This window comes from Schistosoma haematobium, chromosome 3 (genome assembly GCF_000699445.3).
Source record: "Schistosoma haematobium chromosome 3, whole genome shotgun sequence".
Taxonomy (NCBI): Eukaryota; Metazoa; Platyhelminthes; class Trematoda; order Strigeidida; family Schistosomatidae; genus Schistosoma; species Schistosoma haematobium.
In genome coordinates, this window is record NC_067198.1 from 21326614 (window position 1) to 21346628 (window position 20015).

The following is a 20015-nucleotide window of genomic DNA, read 5'->3' on the forward strand; positions in this document are numbered from 1 at the left end:
GGATTCTAGTTTATCTGAAGCACCCGGTGGGTCTTCCAGTGATACTCAAGCAAATGTAGTGTTTTCGAATTCCGCATCAGCACTGCTTTCCAAATTTGAGACCTTACTATCCAATGGAAACAACCAAGGTTGTCAAAAAGATGGTGATCGGGTTTCTTGTAATATTAATTGTTCACGCAACTTTAAACCAAAGCAAGAACCAGCGGATACTACCCAAGAAAACGATAAACTATCAACCCTTAACACTAAGCAATTGTTGAAACCTCTAGATTGTGAAGAGTCGACAGATTTATCGAACCACTCTGATGTAAGTTTGTCTAATGTCAAATAATCCTTAATTTTTATTTTGAGTAGCTGTCAGGTTAAGTATTCGGAAAGAATGTTTTCTTACTTTTATACACTTGTTTAGTATTTGGAACTTTCTATATTCCCTTATGTACAGCGTTGGTAAAACACTGGGCTCTGGACTAAGAAATTGCAAGTCCACTCTTCTCCATATACTTCAGCTTGAGCAGTCATATAATCACTAAACCTCATACAACGTACTGTGTAGGTAGTCCTGTACTTAATAAGTGAGCTACACTGCCATCAATTTCTACTTTCATCCAGAGATAATCAATTTAAGCCAACTAACAAACTGAATAGCTTTATGTATAGTCTTTTTAAATTATATTGGAACCTTGAAATGCTGATTTTACGTTTAAATTTCGTATTTTTTTTTGTAATTTAGATTCATCTGTCTGAACTACAGAAATTGATTGAAGAATCAGAAAGATTTGATGAGATGGTTAAACGACTTGTATTAATAACAAGGAGAGCAGTAAGTCGTTTGAGTTGACATCGTTGTGCTAATCAGTCAGTTAGTCAGTCACATGTAACGTGGGACTTGGGACATGTATGCATCTATTCAGGTTGATACACTGTTAGCGCAACGAGATAGAATTGTCATGGCAAATCATAGAACAGATGTAGCAGTAGTAGTGGCAGTAGAAAAGGTTAGGCATGTGGTTCCATAAGATATGGATTTGTGGGATGACTGTCTTTTATCGTTATTTATTCCTTATTGCGTTCTGTACAATAAGGATTCGACTCTGAACGAATTCATCTTCAATTGTGTTTGTATCCAAAGAATAGCTACCCAGATGTTTAGTTCAGTAGATATTGATTTTGCATTATCTAGTTAAATAAAAAATTTCAAACGTGTCACGCGACTAGTTTATTTCATAACTACAAGTATAAGACTTCGTGAAGCTTCATATCCCGTGTGTCTTAACAACGCAGTTGTGAAACCTAAAAATTTATAAAGCAAAATGTCATTAGTCGATGGATTCATTGACAATTGGACTAAACCGTGTTATTAGATGTAGACTACCTGGTTGGGGTCCGTGTCATTATCGTAACCAGTAGTTAGAGACTAAGTGGCATGGCTCAAAATCGCTTGGAATGGTTCACGTGCATCCACTCTTCGTTTCTTCCCCAGATTCTATGCTTCTAAATTCCGCATACATTTCCTATTTCATTAATTTGTATTTTCTTGAATCGTCTCTTCGATGCCTAATATTTTTTATTACCACTGATTCTGTTATCATCACTGCTCTAGGATTTACCCTAACGATTTCATCTCCCTATGCTAATGGGTATAACAATTTGAACCTATTTACATACGTACCAGGTTTCATGTCGTTATTTTTCGAGTCATTTAACCTTCCCCAATATTTTCGATACGTTTATTATTCCTACTTTCCATCTTATTACTTTCACCTTATTGTGTTGATGCGGTGTAATAACTTGGATTGATCCATAGTTGTGTCAGATTCTTGTTTGATTTTCGCTGAGTGATTGATATTCACTAATCTACCCATAATTCTCTTTTTAGCTAGCTGTCTTGTTAGCATGTCATCACTATTTCCTTTTTGAGTTTTATCATATTTTCTCATAGCTAACTACGGATAGGGTACGTATCTCGCAATTATTACTGAATCAAATTGCTAAAAATTCAGTAAAAGTAAATTTGCATAGATTATTCTATTTTTTGTACAATAGTGTTCCAATCTCCAGTTTTAACTGGTTTAATTGATGATTATACAGAGTAATTCAATCTATACCTATTCTTTATTCTTCTCTCTCTTTATATATATAATAACATTTTGAAATGCTAATATTGATAAAAACGTGTGTATTTTATGTTAAAATTTATTTTATTGGCTTCATTAGAATCTTGGTGAATCTACAAAGTTGCTGGTAGATATTTCGAAACGATTCTCTGAGCTTCAGATCAGTTTTAATTCACTGAAAGAAAGTTATGATGTAAGCTGTTGTAATATGTTCTGTCCATTCAAAATTGGTATTTTGATATGTTTGCTTTTATTTTTGTTTGTGGATAATATTTTACACTTTAAGAATAACTAAAATATGAATTAAATCAGTTTAAACACTTAATTTATTATGTGATTTTTAAGTACTCTAGAACTTTTGTACGTAAAAGTACACCATTCAGTTATTTGAAACCACCTAATATTGTGGTAATTTTAACACTCGTTGTACACAACTATCTCACGCGTTGCTCATTCTTCCGTGGCAAATATCAAAAGTAATCTCAGATCAAAGGGAATATGCACATGTGTCTGACTAAAATCAGCAATCCATTCGTGATAATGATCTATTATTTCTCGTACCAATATTATATTAAATATGTGTATACATGCTTTGATTTCTAAACAGATGTGCTACATTTTCTGCATAAAAATGTGTTTATTTTTCAGTCGCTTCATAGTGAACCTCAACTCCCTCCTGAATTGCGTAAAGTTCAGGTAAGTGTATTGATTGTTTTTCTTCGATTGTTTACTAGTGTTTTCAATGTTCAGTTCAGTTGCATGTTTTTCCATCATTTCTATTTTAATAAATGTACTATTGTGTTGTTGTAAACTTCGTTCCTAGATTCACTTTTTTCCATTTTTATCCTGTTTAAAGCATGAATTCAATGCTTTATTTTGGCTTATATATGTACTTTATCAAAAATTATCATCTTACAATTTTAGCTTTCAAGTTTTCGTGAATTTCTCAACAATCTTAGCCGTAATTTTGATTCAACCAAAGAATGCTTTTACACAATTCATCATCTTGTCAAAGCTACTATTGAACAACAACTGGTAATAATTTGGCTTTTTTCGTTCTTATGTATTTCTTGTTATCATGTATACTTTTATTATTTCATAACATTCAGCGTATTGTTATATTCATTTGACATACTCGCTTTGTTTTATCTACACAAAATGATATTACAGCCAAATACTTATGGCATGACCGTTTTATTTCTGAAGATTATGTTAACAGGCATTTCATTTTTCTAACATTAACTCTATAACATCTAACGCTTATTAGTCTTCGTTTGCGAATGTAAACATTTGTTGCCATTTCAGAGTCAAAAACGGAACGCGGAATGAGCATTCCAACTCCTTAAACATTATTTATATTTAAACATTTTAATAATATTATTAACTCTCGTATTATAACTGTGTCCTCATTCGCTATTATAGGAATATATTTGTTTTTGATCATTAGAGTATTTTCATGTAAAGCAACAGTTCACCTTTTGTAAGTGTTTTTTGTTCACCAATAAATTTGTACGTCCAACTTCTATGAATGATGAGGCCTTCACATAGAGCATTATAAGAAATCATCACATAACTAATACTTTATATCCATGTATTTTTGTTCATTTAGAGACTTAACCAACGATTTCGAGCATGTTTTTTATGTATGCGATTTAACTTTGTTGCTTATCAGTGCCAATTAAAGTACATATTATTTTGGATGTATTTTTACATATGGAATTCACAGATGTCTGATAGATTGAGTAAATATTCATGTAAACGATGAAACACACCTGAAACTTCCTTACTAACTCTTATCCATTAAAATGATAAACTGAATATTATATACATCGTTTTTTGGTATTAGTTTATCGCCAAATCTCTACTCTCACACAAACAGTATTCTTGTGTCATGTTGAGTTTTTCATAGATATTCAGTACAACATAGAAATTTGTAAAATACAGAGCTTACTCAAGATGTATTGTACGTTGTTTTTCTGGGAAAGGTAATTTTTAGCTTACCGTCTTTAGGTTGTCTTCATTATCCATGCATACACATAACAGGTAGACTAAAAAGCAGTCGATAAATACCCACATTATTCTCATAGTTCACTAGTTGAGATTTTTTATTTTTTGCAATCGTTTCATAAACAAGTGTCCTGCAAAGTTTCTAACCACTGTTATACATTCTGTTATTCTTACTGTATACTACAGAGAGGATATAATCTGATTCAAGGAGTAGCAAAGTTATATCCATCCGGTAGTACATTCGTTCTTTAAAATCTGTTTTTTCTTGTTTTTTTCTAAAGGCGAATGGAACACTGCAGGATGTAGATCATAGTGATGAAGAAAATAATTCAACTTTGCCTGTCAATCCAACTGGTTCTGTTACTGTAAAAGACAGTAATATAGAACTAAGTAAGACCTTTTTCCCTTATTTCCAAGTCATGTAAATACAGTGTAATACCGGTATTTAAATGGTATAACATGTATAGCACTTTTTTGTTATAATATTAATAAATATTCACAATAATTTCTAGTAGTAATAAGTAAGTGTATTTTTTGTGTTTTGTTTTGCCAGATACAAGCAAACAAATTAATGATGAACACGTTGAAGATGGTGATCCTGAATTTCTAACTCAAAAGGCTTATTTAATAGCATTACAACAGCGTACAGCTCAAGAAAAAGAAGAAATTGCAAAATTACTACAACAACGAGATGAACTAGCTGGACGTTTGGCATCACTTAAAGCAGGTAATCTTCTCGTCAACAAAATAGAAAGATCATTATTAATGTAAGGGACTTTCATAGTTTACATCACGAACTGAAATCAGTTATACAACAATTAAAAACCAGGAAGCACTGGGCAGATTTTTCGTCCTAGTGTGGGGTTCCTCATTAGTGCACACCCTTCAGCCCACTGGGGATCTGACACAGAACCTTTAGGTCTTGCGACAAGGGATTAACTTTTAGACCACTGGGCGAGATTATAATTTATGGACGACCCTTGAACGAGTCTTAAGTGACCTTGAGAAATACTGGCCAATCAGAAAGCAGTATAGAGTAAAAATATACTATACAAAACCAAAGAATTAAAGTGGATACACTTCTTTTACATGGTTCAAAAACTTGTCGAGGTTAGAAAGAGGTTCGGAGGTTCTAGAATCGTAATGCATAAGGTAGAGGAACTCATCCATGTGGCTCCATAATAGTTGGCCTCTGGAGCCATGATAAGGTTGCGAAAACTCTTTCAGCCTCAACCACATAGCTTCAATATCGTTAGTGCGCACTCTGGTTGCTAGGTTCACAAATGGCACTTGTGGATAGCAACATGATGCTCATAGCCCAGTCTATGTAGGTATTTGTACACTCCACTCATCTGTATATATTGTAGTGCCCAGCTGCACATATTCCCATATAATTGGTATTATCATTGTTGCCTGTCTGTTTCTAACCCGTTGGAAGTGTCCCTTTTGAGATGACCTGTCGTATATTCCAAGGACTTGTGAGATATATTTATGAAAGTGCTACTTACCCTGTCTTCTTTAACAATATATCCTCTGTTGAATTTTCGTTTTCTGACTACTGTTTCGTCTATTTCAACGATTCTTCCGACTCCCCCGAACGACTCGTCTAAGTTCTTCATTTTGATTGAGCATATATCTCTACAATACTCATTCCACTGAACAGCTAAAGCTTCAGTAACATTTGCAAATTTTGCGGCCGGTGTTGCTGGTGCTTTTATTATCCAGTTCTCAACAATTATCATAATTTGCCTTAGTCTCAATGTGGATCGAGCGAAAAAAAGTTCCTTTTCTAGCAGACTTCTTCCTCCAACATAAATAACGTCAAAGCACAACATCGTCACTGTAGTCTGCACAGGGTCCAGCAGTCATTTGATTACCGCAGTCACAAATAAAGGAACTTCTTAGTAATTCCATTTGTTGTAGCTGCTCAATTATCACGTCTTCTCTAAAATCTGCTGTAAACCGATCGTATGCGAGCATCGAGTGCCGAAGTTGACGTCGTGACCTTGAAATCCCTGAAACGCTTCTGCTTGGCTCGTCTATAAATTGTAGTCTCGCCGACTATTGGGTCACCATCCTAACCTTACAGTCAATTCAAGATATTACACAACCATTTTTCAATACCATTGGTGGGTTATCTATTGTTTGTTCAGAAAAAACCAAGTCACTTGTAATTTTTATGGTAAATGATTTCTTCTTTTTTTATTTGTCTTATCAATTTAGCTGCTAGTAGAGCATCATTTGATACTCGTGTTACTTCTGGCGACTCAGTCGAATCAACTCAAACTGATGAGTTGGAAAATGGAGATGAACGGTAACATAAACATGTTCTTTGATATTGCAAGATTTAATTTTCCTTTTTGCAATGTTTTTCAGTGCACGTTTTAGAACTATATGGGAAGCTGTTATATTAAATAATAATAATAATAATAATAATAATAATAATAATAATAATAATAATAATAAATATTTAAAGCTTAAATCACACAACACAAACTGACAATTAATTGTAAAAACTATATTTTTACTCCTAGTAATAGTGGGTCGGTCAGTGTATCACCTGACATACTTTCTAGTCTGGAAGCTAAAAAACGTGAGTTAAATGAATTAAAGACTCAACTTGAACTCCTTCGCAAGGCTGAAGCTAAAATCGCTAAATTTACACCAGCTCTACAAGGTCCAAGAGATATACATAATTCAAACATTGCTGCTCTACCACAAGAGACGTTAGACAATAAGCGAGTCACTTCTGCTTCGCAGTCCGTTCTTCCAGAAGTCAGTTCACCTCGGACAAGATTTGCAATTTATAAAGATGACTCTGATGATCTAGTAAATACAAAACCCGCTGGAAATGTATCATTATCTTCGGATTTATCAACCAAAGCTGATTCTGTGACTTTTCAGGTACCCATTTTCGGTATTTTTCTAAATTGTTATTATGTATTAGGTTCTCGTTTAAAACAGGCAATGTTAAGATGATATCATGAATTACTTATTGTTAAGAAAATTTCCGAATAATCCTAAATAGCATGTGTTATGACATCAACGAAATATGGCATGAAGTTGAATAATTATTGTTACTGACTTCTACATTTTTATGGGGCATAGTTTTCAGTTTCTTTACTAATTTGTATAGTGCCTCAACACACTAATTCTAAAAATTTTAGATTAAGTTTGTATTTGCTTTTTGGCTTATATGACGAATACTTCATCTGAAGTTCTAATTCCAAGAAATATGATTGGAAGTTGTGCATTCTACGATTGTTAGTATATATATATATATATATATATATATATATATATATATATATATATATATATATATTGTAAGAATTGAATTACTACTTGCGTTTGTATACTATACTAATTAAATTTAAATTGAAGCAAGGCTAAGGTATATTAAGTTCGCATAAAATCACTTCGAATTTATAGAAGTATAGGGTGAAAGTGTAGTTTTCTCGAAAACCTCTGGGATTTCGAAATCCCGAATTTAGGAGGCCTCATTGACCGATGCACTTCCTTTGGTAACCATATTTTCATTAAAGCTGAATTACTGGACAAAGATATATCACATTCTATCTCAAGTCCACGGTAAACGAGATCCAGGTTCGGGTGGGATATTAGTGATAAATAAATTTTTCACCTAGCCCGAGGTTACCACTCACATGTTTCTGTAAGTCTAGCAGTATATTATATGTATATGCTGTAAGCATCAATCGAGTTTGGAAACTAAACTCTTTACAGTTTTGATGTTTTTTTCTCCATAGTTAGTAGCAAGACATCAGATTAATCCAACCACAGAGCGCGAGGACGGACCTTTATTTGTATTTGTTTAGTTTTTTTAAGAAATATTACTGTCCAGAACGATACACTATTTCATGTAGGACTATGGTTTGATCCAGTTAACCATTCTATTCAAGATATTCAAGGACCATTTTTATTTAAGAAATTTGAAATGTATCTGAATTTCTGTAGGATTAAGCCTAAATGTTTTCAGTTTATTTTAGCAACGTTTTTATTTGTTTGTACAGCAACCAGAGGTGACCTGTATTGATAACACCGAACGTTTGTATGTTAATATGCGTGAGGCACGAATACAAATAGAAGAACAACGGAATCGATATGATCGGAGTACTTCAAATGGAATCAATAATACCAATTCTACCGCTCAAAAACCATTGCAGCATGTCAGTTGTAGCGGTGCTTCTGTCGCAACTAGTCAAGATAGAACAACTCTAGCAACTTGGGGTGGATCTTCACCTGTCCCTTCTTGTTCATCTGAAGCTTCTGAAGCAAGTGACGAAGGAGATGGAGTTAGTGTTTCTGACTCCCTACCTTTAAGTAAGTTTCTCTCTGTTAGGTCATGCTTATTAGCTATAACACACCTAGGCATATGGTAGACTAGTCAATTTTAGGTGTAAATAGTTGTTTGTCTTCCCCAATCTTCATACTGTTCTGCGTTACTATCACACTGAGTGTGGATACGTTTACACGATCATGAGTGCCAGGTTGTTTTGCAATGAGTATCCTGGATCGTATAGTCAAATCGGGTGGGTCACTGCATTCCTTCTTGGTCCGAATTGTTGAAAATCCTCCTTATTACATGGAAGTACACTATTTACGAGTGATGTTGGTTTGTTCAAATAACACTGGATTTCAAATTGAATATGTACATGGATGAATTGTTTGTCCTTTTTGTTTAAACAGGTTTGTTTTATTTTGAACTTTTAGTTTTTACTTTTCCAAGTCTTAAAAATTATGCTAATGTTCACCTCTCCTCTCTTTTTCTCTGAGATTTCCACAATTATTCATGTTTTATGCATTTCCTGTTGATTTCTCACTGTGTCAGCTGATGGATTTGTGACATATCTCAAGTTATATTTCTGTTTATTTACTTTAACAAGGAATGGCTCAGACTTGTTCACAGTGGTGTAGATTGCTTCAGTTATTTATTATGTTCTATATTTTACGTTCATATATTCCTTCGTACATACCATTTTCATTCCATTTTCTCGAGCCATACTTTCAGTGTTTAATCTTGCTGTCATTGCTATTATGATTATTTTGACTCGTTTGCTGTTCATCTTGCTAGTTTTATCTCGCATGGCAAGTTGGGCTAACGCACATTTGTGCCACCAGACTCCAAGTTGATTATAACTGACTAGCTGATTGTTTCAATAAGGAATAGGTTATTTGTTTCCTTTTTTGCTACTTAATTAACACTTCCCATAATATGTACGCCATAATTAAAAAGGGTTATTACATTCTTAGAGATCATTCAATGTTTACGGTACTATTTTATCTTGACACAAGCTAATAACATTAGTTCACAATGAATAATAACTACTAGTCCGATATATCTCACATTTTTTTCATGTGAATGTTACCTGTGGATTATCATTCCAAACTGACTTATTGTACACCCACAGAATAAGTATTTGTGTTGTATTACTTCGATATCTGAATTTTATATAGAAGGAGCAGAAATGTAGTTGTAGGTTCGCTCAATATTCATAGCGAAGAAGTAATGAAAATATCTTTGACACCCATCTCCCGTCCGTTTGTAGAAGTTTAAGGGGAGAAAAGTAAAAATGTGATTATATAATACAAAGTCAGTCGTCATCCGGATAAAACTTGAGACAGATGTAAGTGGTCCCAAGTTGCACACCACATTAGCACGACGAGACGAATAGGAAAACCAATCGAAATCATGTAGTAGCAATTATAATGACTAAACATTAGGAATATGGTTCAAAAAGATAGAGTGAGGCGATATTCTATATATATATATATATATATATATATATATATATATATATATATATATATATATATATATATATATAGTAATACTGTAATTCAGGCAAAACCAGTCAATCTTAAGTAGAGATGATGTACTGTACTTAGTACAATGTGTGACTTATGTTTACAGTAAATATATATTAGTTTTTCATAAATGTTTTTATATTATACATTTTAAGGATTTTTGAAACTATCAAAGTCATTGACAAGTAATACAACTAAAAAATAACTAATCTTCACTTATATGATAATTACCGAGTTTAATAGGAAGAGAAGATACTTTAGGGTTCTTAATATTCATTTATAATCATTTATATTGCTCTGTGGTTCATGTCATCTTGTAACGTTTAACTGTGATACATATGCATTAAAATAGGTCAAAATCATAATGTTGTTGATAAATGATTTTTGAGTAAAAATGAATAAATAAATTAAAGACCATATCCACAACCTAATGATCTATAGTTAGCCAGGATTTCATCGTTATATGTTTTTATATGATAGTTTAAAATGTTTGTTTTTCCCAGTTAAATTTAGTAATCAAACTGTTTGCGTAATCTAACTTTAAAAAATTGTTGATTGCACATCTACAAACTGTACTTAACTCACTCTTAATTCCTTTAGTGACAAATCCATTCAACTATATACTCATATTTCCCATGTTTACGTGAGAATTCTACTCTTGAAAATCAAATATAAGTTATTTTTTGCTACCTAAAATTCTTAGTTGATATTTTTTGTGGTCAAAATCAGTGTGAATTTAATTCTCATAGACAAAATGTACGAGTATGATGATGTCTGAAGTTAAAGAAAAAAAACAGATTAGTTTCATTGAATTAAACACTAATATCATGTACGAACCTTCACTGTACATTTTAGTTTGGCTTGGACAACATGCTATTATCATTCAAAATTTCAGATTATTTGTAATAACCATCAAATGTAAATGTCAAAATTTTTCTTAAGTGGTGGACAACTAAGAAATTTCTCTTTGTTACTCCTTAGTAGTGACTTTTTTAGAAGAGTAATAAACCTATTAGTAAGTTTTATTGTTTTTTTGTAATTTCAACAGGTACATGTCTTTCAGTGTCTGCAGTTAATAATGCTTCTAATGTTATTCGATCTGTTCCCAATGGGCATTTGAAAAGTGTACGCAGCTCTGTTGCAACCAGTTCCTTGGATATGCCTGGTGAACCATGTTCAGTTATTAAGAGAGCATCAAGAAAATGTGAAGATATTCACGGAAATAATTTAGATAATGTTTATGTTTCTTCTACTGATGATGTTCCATATAAATTATCACTTCCGCAGGTTGGTCGAAGTCCATCTCCTCCAACTCGTCACAAAAACAAATCAGGGGATACTCAAATAAAGGATGGTTTAAATAAATTGATTGATCAACGTTTACACTCACAACAAAATTCATTAGGTGAACACACTAATGCTTCTGCTAACCAGAATACTGGAGTTTTGGGTCATATAGTTGTTGCATCAAATTGTAATGACTTTGATGATGGTCGAATGTCAGATCTGTCTGGTGCCATAGCCAATGAACGTAAGTTATTGAGAAAATTTCTATTCGATGATCTCACTAATATGCTATTTCCTTAGTTAATCATTGTCTACTGGTAATAATATGTTACCAAAACTACTTTAATCACAAAATTCTATTATCTATTTTATTCTAACCGAAACTGTATTATAGGTTTTCTTATACAAACCACAACCGTTATCACTTCATTGTCTCATCCAGGTATTTGTAGGTTTGACTTAATTTGTTAAGAATGATCAGGAGTACTTGGTTTATATGCCATTATTTAGCTGAGATTAATACAGACAACCATCTTGGCACCAGTTTTTGGTTACTTTGCCAATAAAGTCCTTTTATAACTTATCCCATCATTTCGATGTTTTCTTTAGTTATCCGGTGGTAGTATTTTAAGTATGCCCCTTGAAATCTTCGTAATCATTGTACTATCATATTCTAGCTTTCAACCATTGTCAATTCTTAGTTGTAAATTGACTTAGGAGTGTTATGAATCGAACTGCATTTAACGATAGCAAAATTTATCCATGATGAATTTACTGTGCAAGCCTATACGAATTTTTATTTGCATTTGTATTGCATATATAATACATGTGATAACTGAAATTCTCATTTTAATTATTCTGGTTACTTTGTTCTCATTCTCATGAATAACTTTGAACTCATATCTCTATATGCATTTTTCGTATAATTGAGAATTTTTATTTGTCGTACTGTGTATTTGTATTGATTCAGTGGAATATGTTAATTTTAAGCATTTACCACCTCATTGTATTATTTTCGGCTTGGTTGTTTAGATTGCTAATGGTAACTTAAACACCATTCAAATATTACTCATCACTCATGTTCCCATTATATGGTTAACGTACATCTCTAACGGTTATTCACTTCAATTTAGGATAAGAAATTCGAATTCATCAATACAAACAGCGTCTTATCACTTACGTGAAGACCATTTGTTTCAGAACTAGTACTATTTTCTACTTGTCAGAACTGACGGTTTTTTTGAAGTCTTTTTTTTACCATGATTTAAAAAGGGATCTTAGCTTCACATATGAAAAGAAAAAGTAACCAGTTACCTTATAACTGAAATTATTTTTAAATTCTAATGGTTATTTATTTAGTTTTCACTTTCTTAATTCATATTTTAGAGCAAAAGAGAAGTATTAAAATACATCCAATCGTAATATCTTTACTAGTATTACTAAACACGTGCATATATTTAGAAAAAGTGTTGTTTCTATGTGTGTTTGGAGATTATTAAAATCAAACCGACAGTGGTATTTCTTGTTTTTTATGTACGCGTTTCTCTGTTTACCAATAAAGTTGTAATTAATTTTTATTACTACATGAAATCTAAAAGTTTACTCTGAATGGGTCAAATTTTTGGTAGTTTATATAGCTTTACGTTGGTTTATGTAATACCCTATAATTGTATTATGTGAGGGAGTGATTTTGACCATCAGCATTGTATGTTTATCTTTCCAATAGGGATTCAACGCTTAGAGTCAAATGTAGCCCAGCTCTATCAAGTATGTCGTTGTTTGATGCTCGAAAACTCTCATTTGAATTCTACAGTCACTCAGTTAATGTTACACAACTCATCTCATCAGCCTATTTCATCCATCACATCTTTGGAGCCGTCCATTTCAGCTGTTGGATCTATTGCATTTCATCAGTGTCAATGTAGTTCGTCTATTCCAAGTTATAACCAAATACTATTAACTGACTCTGGAGCATCTTATCAAGCAATGCTTTATAGACAAGAGCATCCATCAAAGAGTTTACCTTGTTCCTTGAATGTATGTCCACGAAGTTCTTTTGCGTACGCTCCTAATAGTTTAAGAGATACTGACCAGCCGCTTACACAGAGTGGTGTCCATGAGGTTCCCCAGATCCAGGTATGTTTAATTTCTGTCATTTTCCCAAATACATGTCCGTTATTCTGTTTATTATTGGAATGTCAATTTTTGGTCCGTTTAAAAGGATTATATTAATAATGTTTGTGATTTTTGCGACTACAAATAGAAATCATCATTAGTTTATGTGAAATAAAATAGCTTCATTTCTCATTGAAATAAGCGTAAGTAAAGATGAAGGCAGGTGCAGATGAGTTTACATAAAGGTTGTATATATCTTATTCATATAGTCAAAGGCTAGAGAATGCAACTGTTTCATTGGTTATATAACAAAATATGTATGGGAACCCCTATACAATCACACGTCCTAGTTTTGTTATATATTACAACTATTTTCTATAGTGGAAGTGTATTATAATTGATGTATCTTGAGGATCGCTAACCAATATCGCGTGCTAAGCCATCAATCAAAATCCTTATCCTAATTTGGTCTATTTTGCATCTACTCTTTCTTTGATAGCCTAGTGTCCTCGGATTAACCAATCACACGCCCGACCAACACTGTCGACCTTGACCCGATCCAGTTACGCTTCTGTCTGTCCGTTATTCGCAAGCTTCGCTCTATGCCCCTACCTTGAGTCCAAAAGTCGGCAACCAACTTCCGCCATATTTATATTTCAGACAGACATGGTTTATATGCAGACATATCGAACCTCATCACACTATAAAGTGAGAAGTAACAACTATACATAAACAAACCAAAGGTGTCTATGAATGGGGCGAGCGTAAGCAATCGTCTGGCAACAGATTAGAAATAGTACGTCGTATGATCATAGTTTATGGGTTAACCGAAATCTTATGATGAACAAAATACATAAACATGGTAATGTAGTTACTTATTAAGAATACAATTAGAAAAGTAATTCATAAACTAGTTGTTGAAGTTACCATTTTATCAACCTTCGTTCTGATATGTCGATAGTAGTTTGGGGACTTATGTCGTAGATATGAGCCCCAACCATCTTACTATGGTTTTGTCAACTGACTGTTGTCACTGTCCTTCATACGTAAAATATATTTCTCGTAACCGAATCTGTGAGCAATTCAAAGTGATTATTGTTGTTTATAAAGGATTGTAGATCCACTTTCCTCATCTTTGTTTCGAATTCTCGATTTGAACCACACTTCTTACACTATACTACTAATAAATATTTGTTTCATCTATTAATCCTAATCTTTTCTCTTTAGCTGCTTATTAATCAAATTATGCAACAACAATCTAATCTTACTCAATTGCAATTGGAGCTTCATCGTTTGACGCGATCACAGTCACAAATTAAGCCGTCATTTCTTCCTACTGATGGTAATTTCCATGGACCTTTATTGTCTCATCCGGAGAATACTGGGTTAAATTTTCCGGCTGTTACTGCTCATTTACTACAGGGGACCGCAGGATTTCCTCCGTCTGTCGAGTCGATCAGCCGTCAGGTTAATTTTACGGGAACCAATAATTCTCCTCAAGTGCTTGGAAATTCTCTTGTCTCACCCCAAACTTTGTCGGCTAACTGGTCTTTGAATACTGTTCCTAATGTTCACCAGTGTTCCAGAGATGCTACATTTTCAAATATAGGTAATGGCCATTTTATATTTGTGTATTACTCATTGTTGTGTGATTCAATTTCTACTAACTGTGTAGTGATAACGTTACTTAAGATCAGTCGAATCATGCCTTATCACGATTGCTCGATTGTTTTGGATTCATCAAATGCATATTGTTAAAGTTAGGTGCAAAGTTTTATGCAAACAGTGCTTATTTATTCAGGTTTTGGAATTGAATCGACTGATTAGAATCTAGGCTATATGTTGTATGATATACCGCGATATTTAATTTTAAATGAAGAAGGAACAGTTTAAAAAAGTTGTTCAAACCATGACTTGGCACCATCCTGTAAAAACACTTATTGTCATTCTGTCGGGGATGTTAGATCCCCAGAACTCACTTGGTAGACGTCTTATTTTTGTAATTTTATTTTAAAAATTTGAATTTCTTGTTTTCACATCCAAAGCGCCCATTTTCATCTTCATACCGTATTTCCCATTTGGGAGGACTTTAAATGTCATTAGTTCGTTGTCCCTTTCAATATGCTATTTTGTTACGTCTACCAAGGACATCTTTTTATGCTATATATATATATATATATATATATATATATATATATATATATATATGTTTGAGTTGTGCTTGTTGTTGTTCGTGCTTCTGGCTGCTTGTGGAATACATTTTCCCTCTTTCGAACATCTTTGTGATGCCCCAATCAGTAGAAAATTGTATTTCTGATATTTCGTGACCTAGTCTAAGTTACTTCTTTAGAGTAGATAACTATCACTTCCAACTTTGGCCTTGACACTTATAAGCTACTTGAAGAGTTTGAAATATCATATGTTTGATAGCTTTTGACCAGAGAAATTTTCAGTATCATTCACGTGCTTCACTCCTATCAAGATAGTTTTGAATAATTAGTTACAACAAAGTTGTCGTTTCCTAAAATAGTTTCGACAAGATTCAACGATATACTTAAATATATTCCCTGATTCGTAGCCTGAGAAGTACAAAAACATTTAAACAGTGAACAGTTTAGACCTTAATATGAAATACAATATCTTTTGGGTAATGTATTCATATCGAACCTCGTCATTTATAATTGAGTTTTCAGTTAGGCATGACTAAATCTCAAGATACAGTGAAGGAAGTGGCGCTCAGTAGTTGTTATTTCCTATCTTCCCTTAATTTTGAAAGTGAAAGACTTTTATAATGATTATTTATTTGATACATATGAGGGAATGCAGGTCAAGACAACCACTATAGCGGAAACCTCAACATGCACAAGGAGAAAACCAAGATCTTCAAATACAACACGGAGAACAGAACACCAACGTGCTTCGGTCTGGGCACCCTGGGCAGTATTATAACCCACACACAAATTAAGTGATTTGTGTGGCGCATATGTATCCGGTGCCCCTTTGTACCAATATTTATATGTTCAAACAAATAAACCCGATCACACTTGATAGAGAAGCTCTGGAAGATGGGGTGGAAACTCCCGTACCTGAAATGCATCATCGATAAACAAAAAGGATCGAATGCAATGTAAAGATAAGGGTTGGTGACACAAGGACAGCATTCCTGCAGTTGAAGAAAATATAGAACTCTAAAACAACTGTCAACCAACATCAAAGTCAAAATCTTCAGTACGAACGTCCAGCAGTCCTACTGTACATACAAAGCTGAAACTTGAAGAACTACTACAACCGTCATCAGAAAAGTACAAGTATCTATAAACAACTGTCTCTTCAAGATACTCAATGTCCGTCTGCCGGATGCCATCAGCAACAGCCTACTGTGGAAGAGGACAAATCAGCTTCCAGTTAAAGAAGTTAGGAAAAGATGCTGAAGGTGGATAGGACATACATTTAGGAAATCCTTAAACTGCATCACGAGGCAAGCGCTAGCTTGGAATCCTAAAGGGAAATGGAAAAGAGGATGATCAAAGAACACTGCGTTGGGAATTGGGAGCAGACATTAAAAGCATAAATAGGAACTGTAAAAAACTAGAAAGGACTGTCCATGACAGAGCTTGATAGTTAATGCTGGTGGGCGGCCTATGCTCTTCCACGAAGAGTAACAAACGTAAGTAATATTATGTAATATCGACTTATTGTTAGTTATCCTGTTTGTCACTCATATATATTTCATCTATTTAACTAGTTTTTGTGAATTTAATTTTATATGTAGGTCAAAGACCATCTGTACAAACTGCATCTATTCCGAGCTCTGTTTTACTAACTGATCCCAGTGTGAATCTTACGTCGCCTCATGGTTCTTCTATCGGTCAAAACAACATTGGTAAGTCTTCATCTGATTGCCAATATGGTATCCTAAACTACTCACATTTTTATGCAGTTGTCATACATTGTGAAGGATTAGTATCAGATTTGAATTACCCTTAGATTTTTTTACTTTCTGTGCATTATAGAACTTATTAGCTTCCATTTAAACAAGTATTATTATTGTGTGGCTATACTCAAGCCCTTTCAATTGGAATGAGGTTTAAAATCTCATGACTCGTTAATTGAATACTTAAATCATTGAGTTGTGTAGTGAACGAACACTCAGATGAGGAAGACCAGTTAATTGCTAAACGCAAAATTACAGAGTGCTTTCGTAAAATATGAAAGGCATGCATTAAATGCATAATTTGCACGTCTTCCATCAGTTTTTCTGATTCTTTCAATTCTGTTGCTGTTACATTTAATTTCTGTTTTCTTCAGTTAAATCTCCGCAATCTTCTACTGGCACACATTCCACTTCCGTTTGGTGTTGCATGCTACTTATATCTGTTAACATAAGTAGCTTATACCACAGTTGTAATTATCATAAAGAGATTTTTTATGGTACAAATATGTTAGATAATTATAAACTAGTACAATAATTAATCCAGAATTCCCTATATGTATAATTTTTTTGAACTGATAACCTCAATTCATTCGACTGATTTCAATGCAGATTTAATACTCAAATAGTTTTAATTCTTACTTACACTGATATTTGTTACTAAAAGCTAGAGATTACAAATAATATTATGGTAATAAACTCTAGAAAATCTATCTACTAGTTAATTTTACTTCACATAGGCTTAATGTTCATAGTGTTAACTAAACCTGAACTTGATAAATTCTAATTTTTTTGGATGTTCTGAAAACCACTAATGTGTACTTATTAGAACATATTGCCATGGATCCAATTGAAGACTTTACTTTTAAAGTTATGTATAATTTCATTTATAAATCTACTGGAGCGATATTTGAACATTCGAATAAACAATAAATGGGTTTCTAACAGCTCATTTTATCTATAAGGTTTGAGGAGCGTTAATCCATTGTTTCTAAACAATTAAAAGAGGATGTATTTGAAAGTTTATGGTATTCAGCTCATTTGATCCACTGGAGTTTACTTCTCTCCCCCTTCCTTTACGGTCTATCGTGGTATGTTGTATTTTGATCCCGCTTCAGATTCAATAATTGTTTCGCTTTATATATATATATATATATATATATATATATATATATATATATATATATATATATATATATATATATATATATATAGTACAATGTATGACGGACTTTTTTGATGAACCCCATTTTTTCTGAATGTTTCAGGTTTCAATAGACATATCTAACGATGAATCAGAAAATATCTCACATTGTAACGTTTGATCTCACTTGATAATCAATTTTAACAATTAATTTTATTGTTGCATTTAGTTTTACCATTTTCGACTTTTTCGTTTACTTTATTTTTCTTGAGAATGTAGTACGTTTCTTTTTAATATTGAACAATGTGTTTAGATCAGTTGTGTTTCCTTCTAATCCCTTATTCTATATCCAACACTGACGGCTATTTCACTCAACCAAATAAATCTCCCTTTAGTGCTCATCAAAAAATTCTGTTTATGAAATAAGGTCTATCTTATTGTAGTTTTAATTTATTAACATCATTTTGTTTTCATATTCCCAACCAAAAAAAGACAAACAAATAAATTAGTTGGAATTTAGTTCCTATGCATTATTATTACAGATCATCTGATATATTGTTTCTTATCTTCAATCTTGTCAACACTCAATGCATTAAAATAAAGATGAAATGTAACTTTTTGTTTAGCCTTCTTGTTTGTTTTTAATATTCTATATCAATAAATTGTTTTAAGTAGTCAAAGCTCACTTTAATTCGACCTATCTGTATAAAGAAAAACTTGGATACTAAATGTTAAGTCACAGGCTTGAACCTCACTCTTTGTAAGTTAGTTTGAGCAGGTGGTCATTATCTGAAACCTTATATCATAAGTTTACTGTATTATCAAGTACTTCATACCTTACTTGATCATTGTAAAGCATTATCAGATAAGTTATTGTTTTGTGTGAATATATTCCAAATTGTATATTTAATCTATATAATTCTAACTTGTATTTGGTGTTCCAGAACCAATCTAGTCAAAACACCTAATGTTTTGCATATTTACGTAATATTGTGGATAAATTAACTATAAGAAAGCATGATTAAATGCAGATGTGTCTTATGCTGTAACATGTTTGTCCGGGATGTCACATATCTTGTCGCAACATAAATAAATTAAACTGAAGGAGATGAAAGGAGAAAGAAATAATAATAATAATAATAATATATGTAGATTAAAATAAAGAGAATTTTTGCGCACATATCGTTTACAGTTTATTTTTAATTGTGTTTAATTATAAATATTACCACTGTGTGGAGATCTCATCATTGAAGTTTCTCCCAGTCCCTTGGTTATATCAATAATTCACATTATTTTTGGCTCAGATTTTCTCAAAACTGAATTCAAATATTTGCTACGTCATCAGTTTTATCGTTCATGGATGATACTTCAATGGTACATGTAGTTAAATACTTCCAATATCTTTAGGTACGTAATAAAACATGGCGTACTTCTGCTCTGTGTACCGGAATTTTGACAGACAGTCGAATAACATACTTTGATGATCTACGATGAGTTCCGTTAACATCTGTACGTGCAACTATTTTTCTAGTTTTATTTTGCTTTAAATATGTTATGTTTTGTTAGAAACAATGGCGAGACTCTAATTTAT

At 32.8% G+C, this 20015-nt stretch overlaps 1 protein-coding gene across 3 annotated transcripts in view; it reads left to right on the forward strand.

Moving 5' to 3' along the window:
- Positions 1–19584, forward strand: part of MS3_00005236 (uncharacterized protein) — a 28761-nt gene extending 9177 nt beyond the window's left edge. Inside the window, exons 5-19 of one of the 3 annotated variants that reach the window (XM_051213266.1) lie at positions 2–307; positions 731–820; positions 2215–2307; positions 2763–2810; positions 3039–3149; positions 4403–4511; positions 4675–4848; positions 6345–6435; positions 6662–7025; positions 8153–8462; positions 10996–11478; positions 12961–13370; positions 14577–14958; positions 17122–17232; positions 18549–19584. In XM_051213266.1, coding sequence (XP_051069229.1) covers positions 2–307; positions 731–820; positions 2215–2307; positions 2763–2810; positions 3039–3149; positions 4403–4511; positions 4675–4848; positions 6345–6435; positions 6662–7025; positions 8153–8462; positions 10996–11478; positions 12961–13370; positions 14577–14958; positions 17122–17232; positions 18549–18568 — 3102 coding nt within the window. In that variant the 3' untranslated portion in view covers positions 18569–19584. Of the gene's footprint in view, position 1; positions 308–730; positions 821–2214; positions 2308–2762; positions 2811–3038; positions 3150–4402; positions 4512–4674; positions 4849–6344; positions 6436–6655; positions 7026–8152; positions 8463–10995; positions 11479–12710; positions 14146–14576; positions 14959–17121; positions 18418–18548 lie in introns of those variants that run through there. The other 2 variants (XM_051213265.1, XM_051213267.1) reach the window with 2 other exon arrangements.
- Positions 19585–20015: the final 431 nt, after the last annotated feature.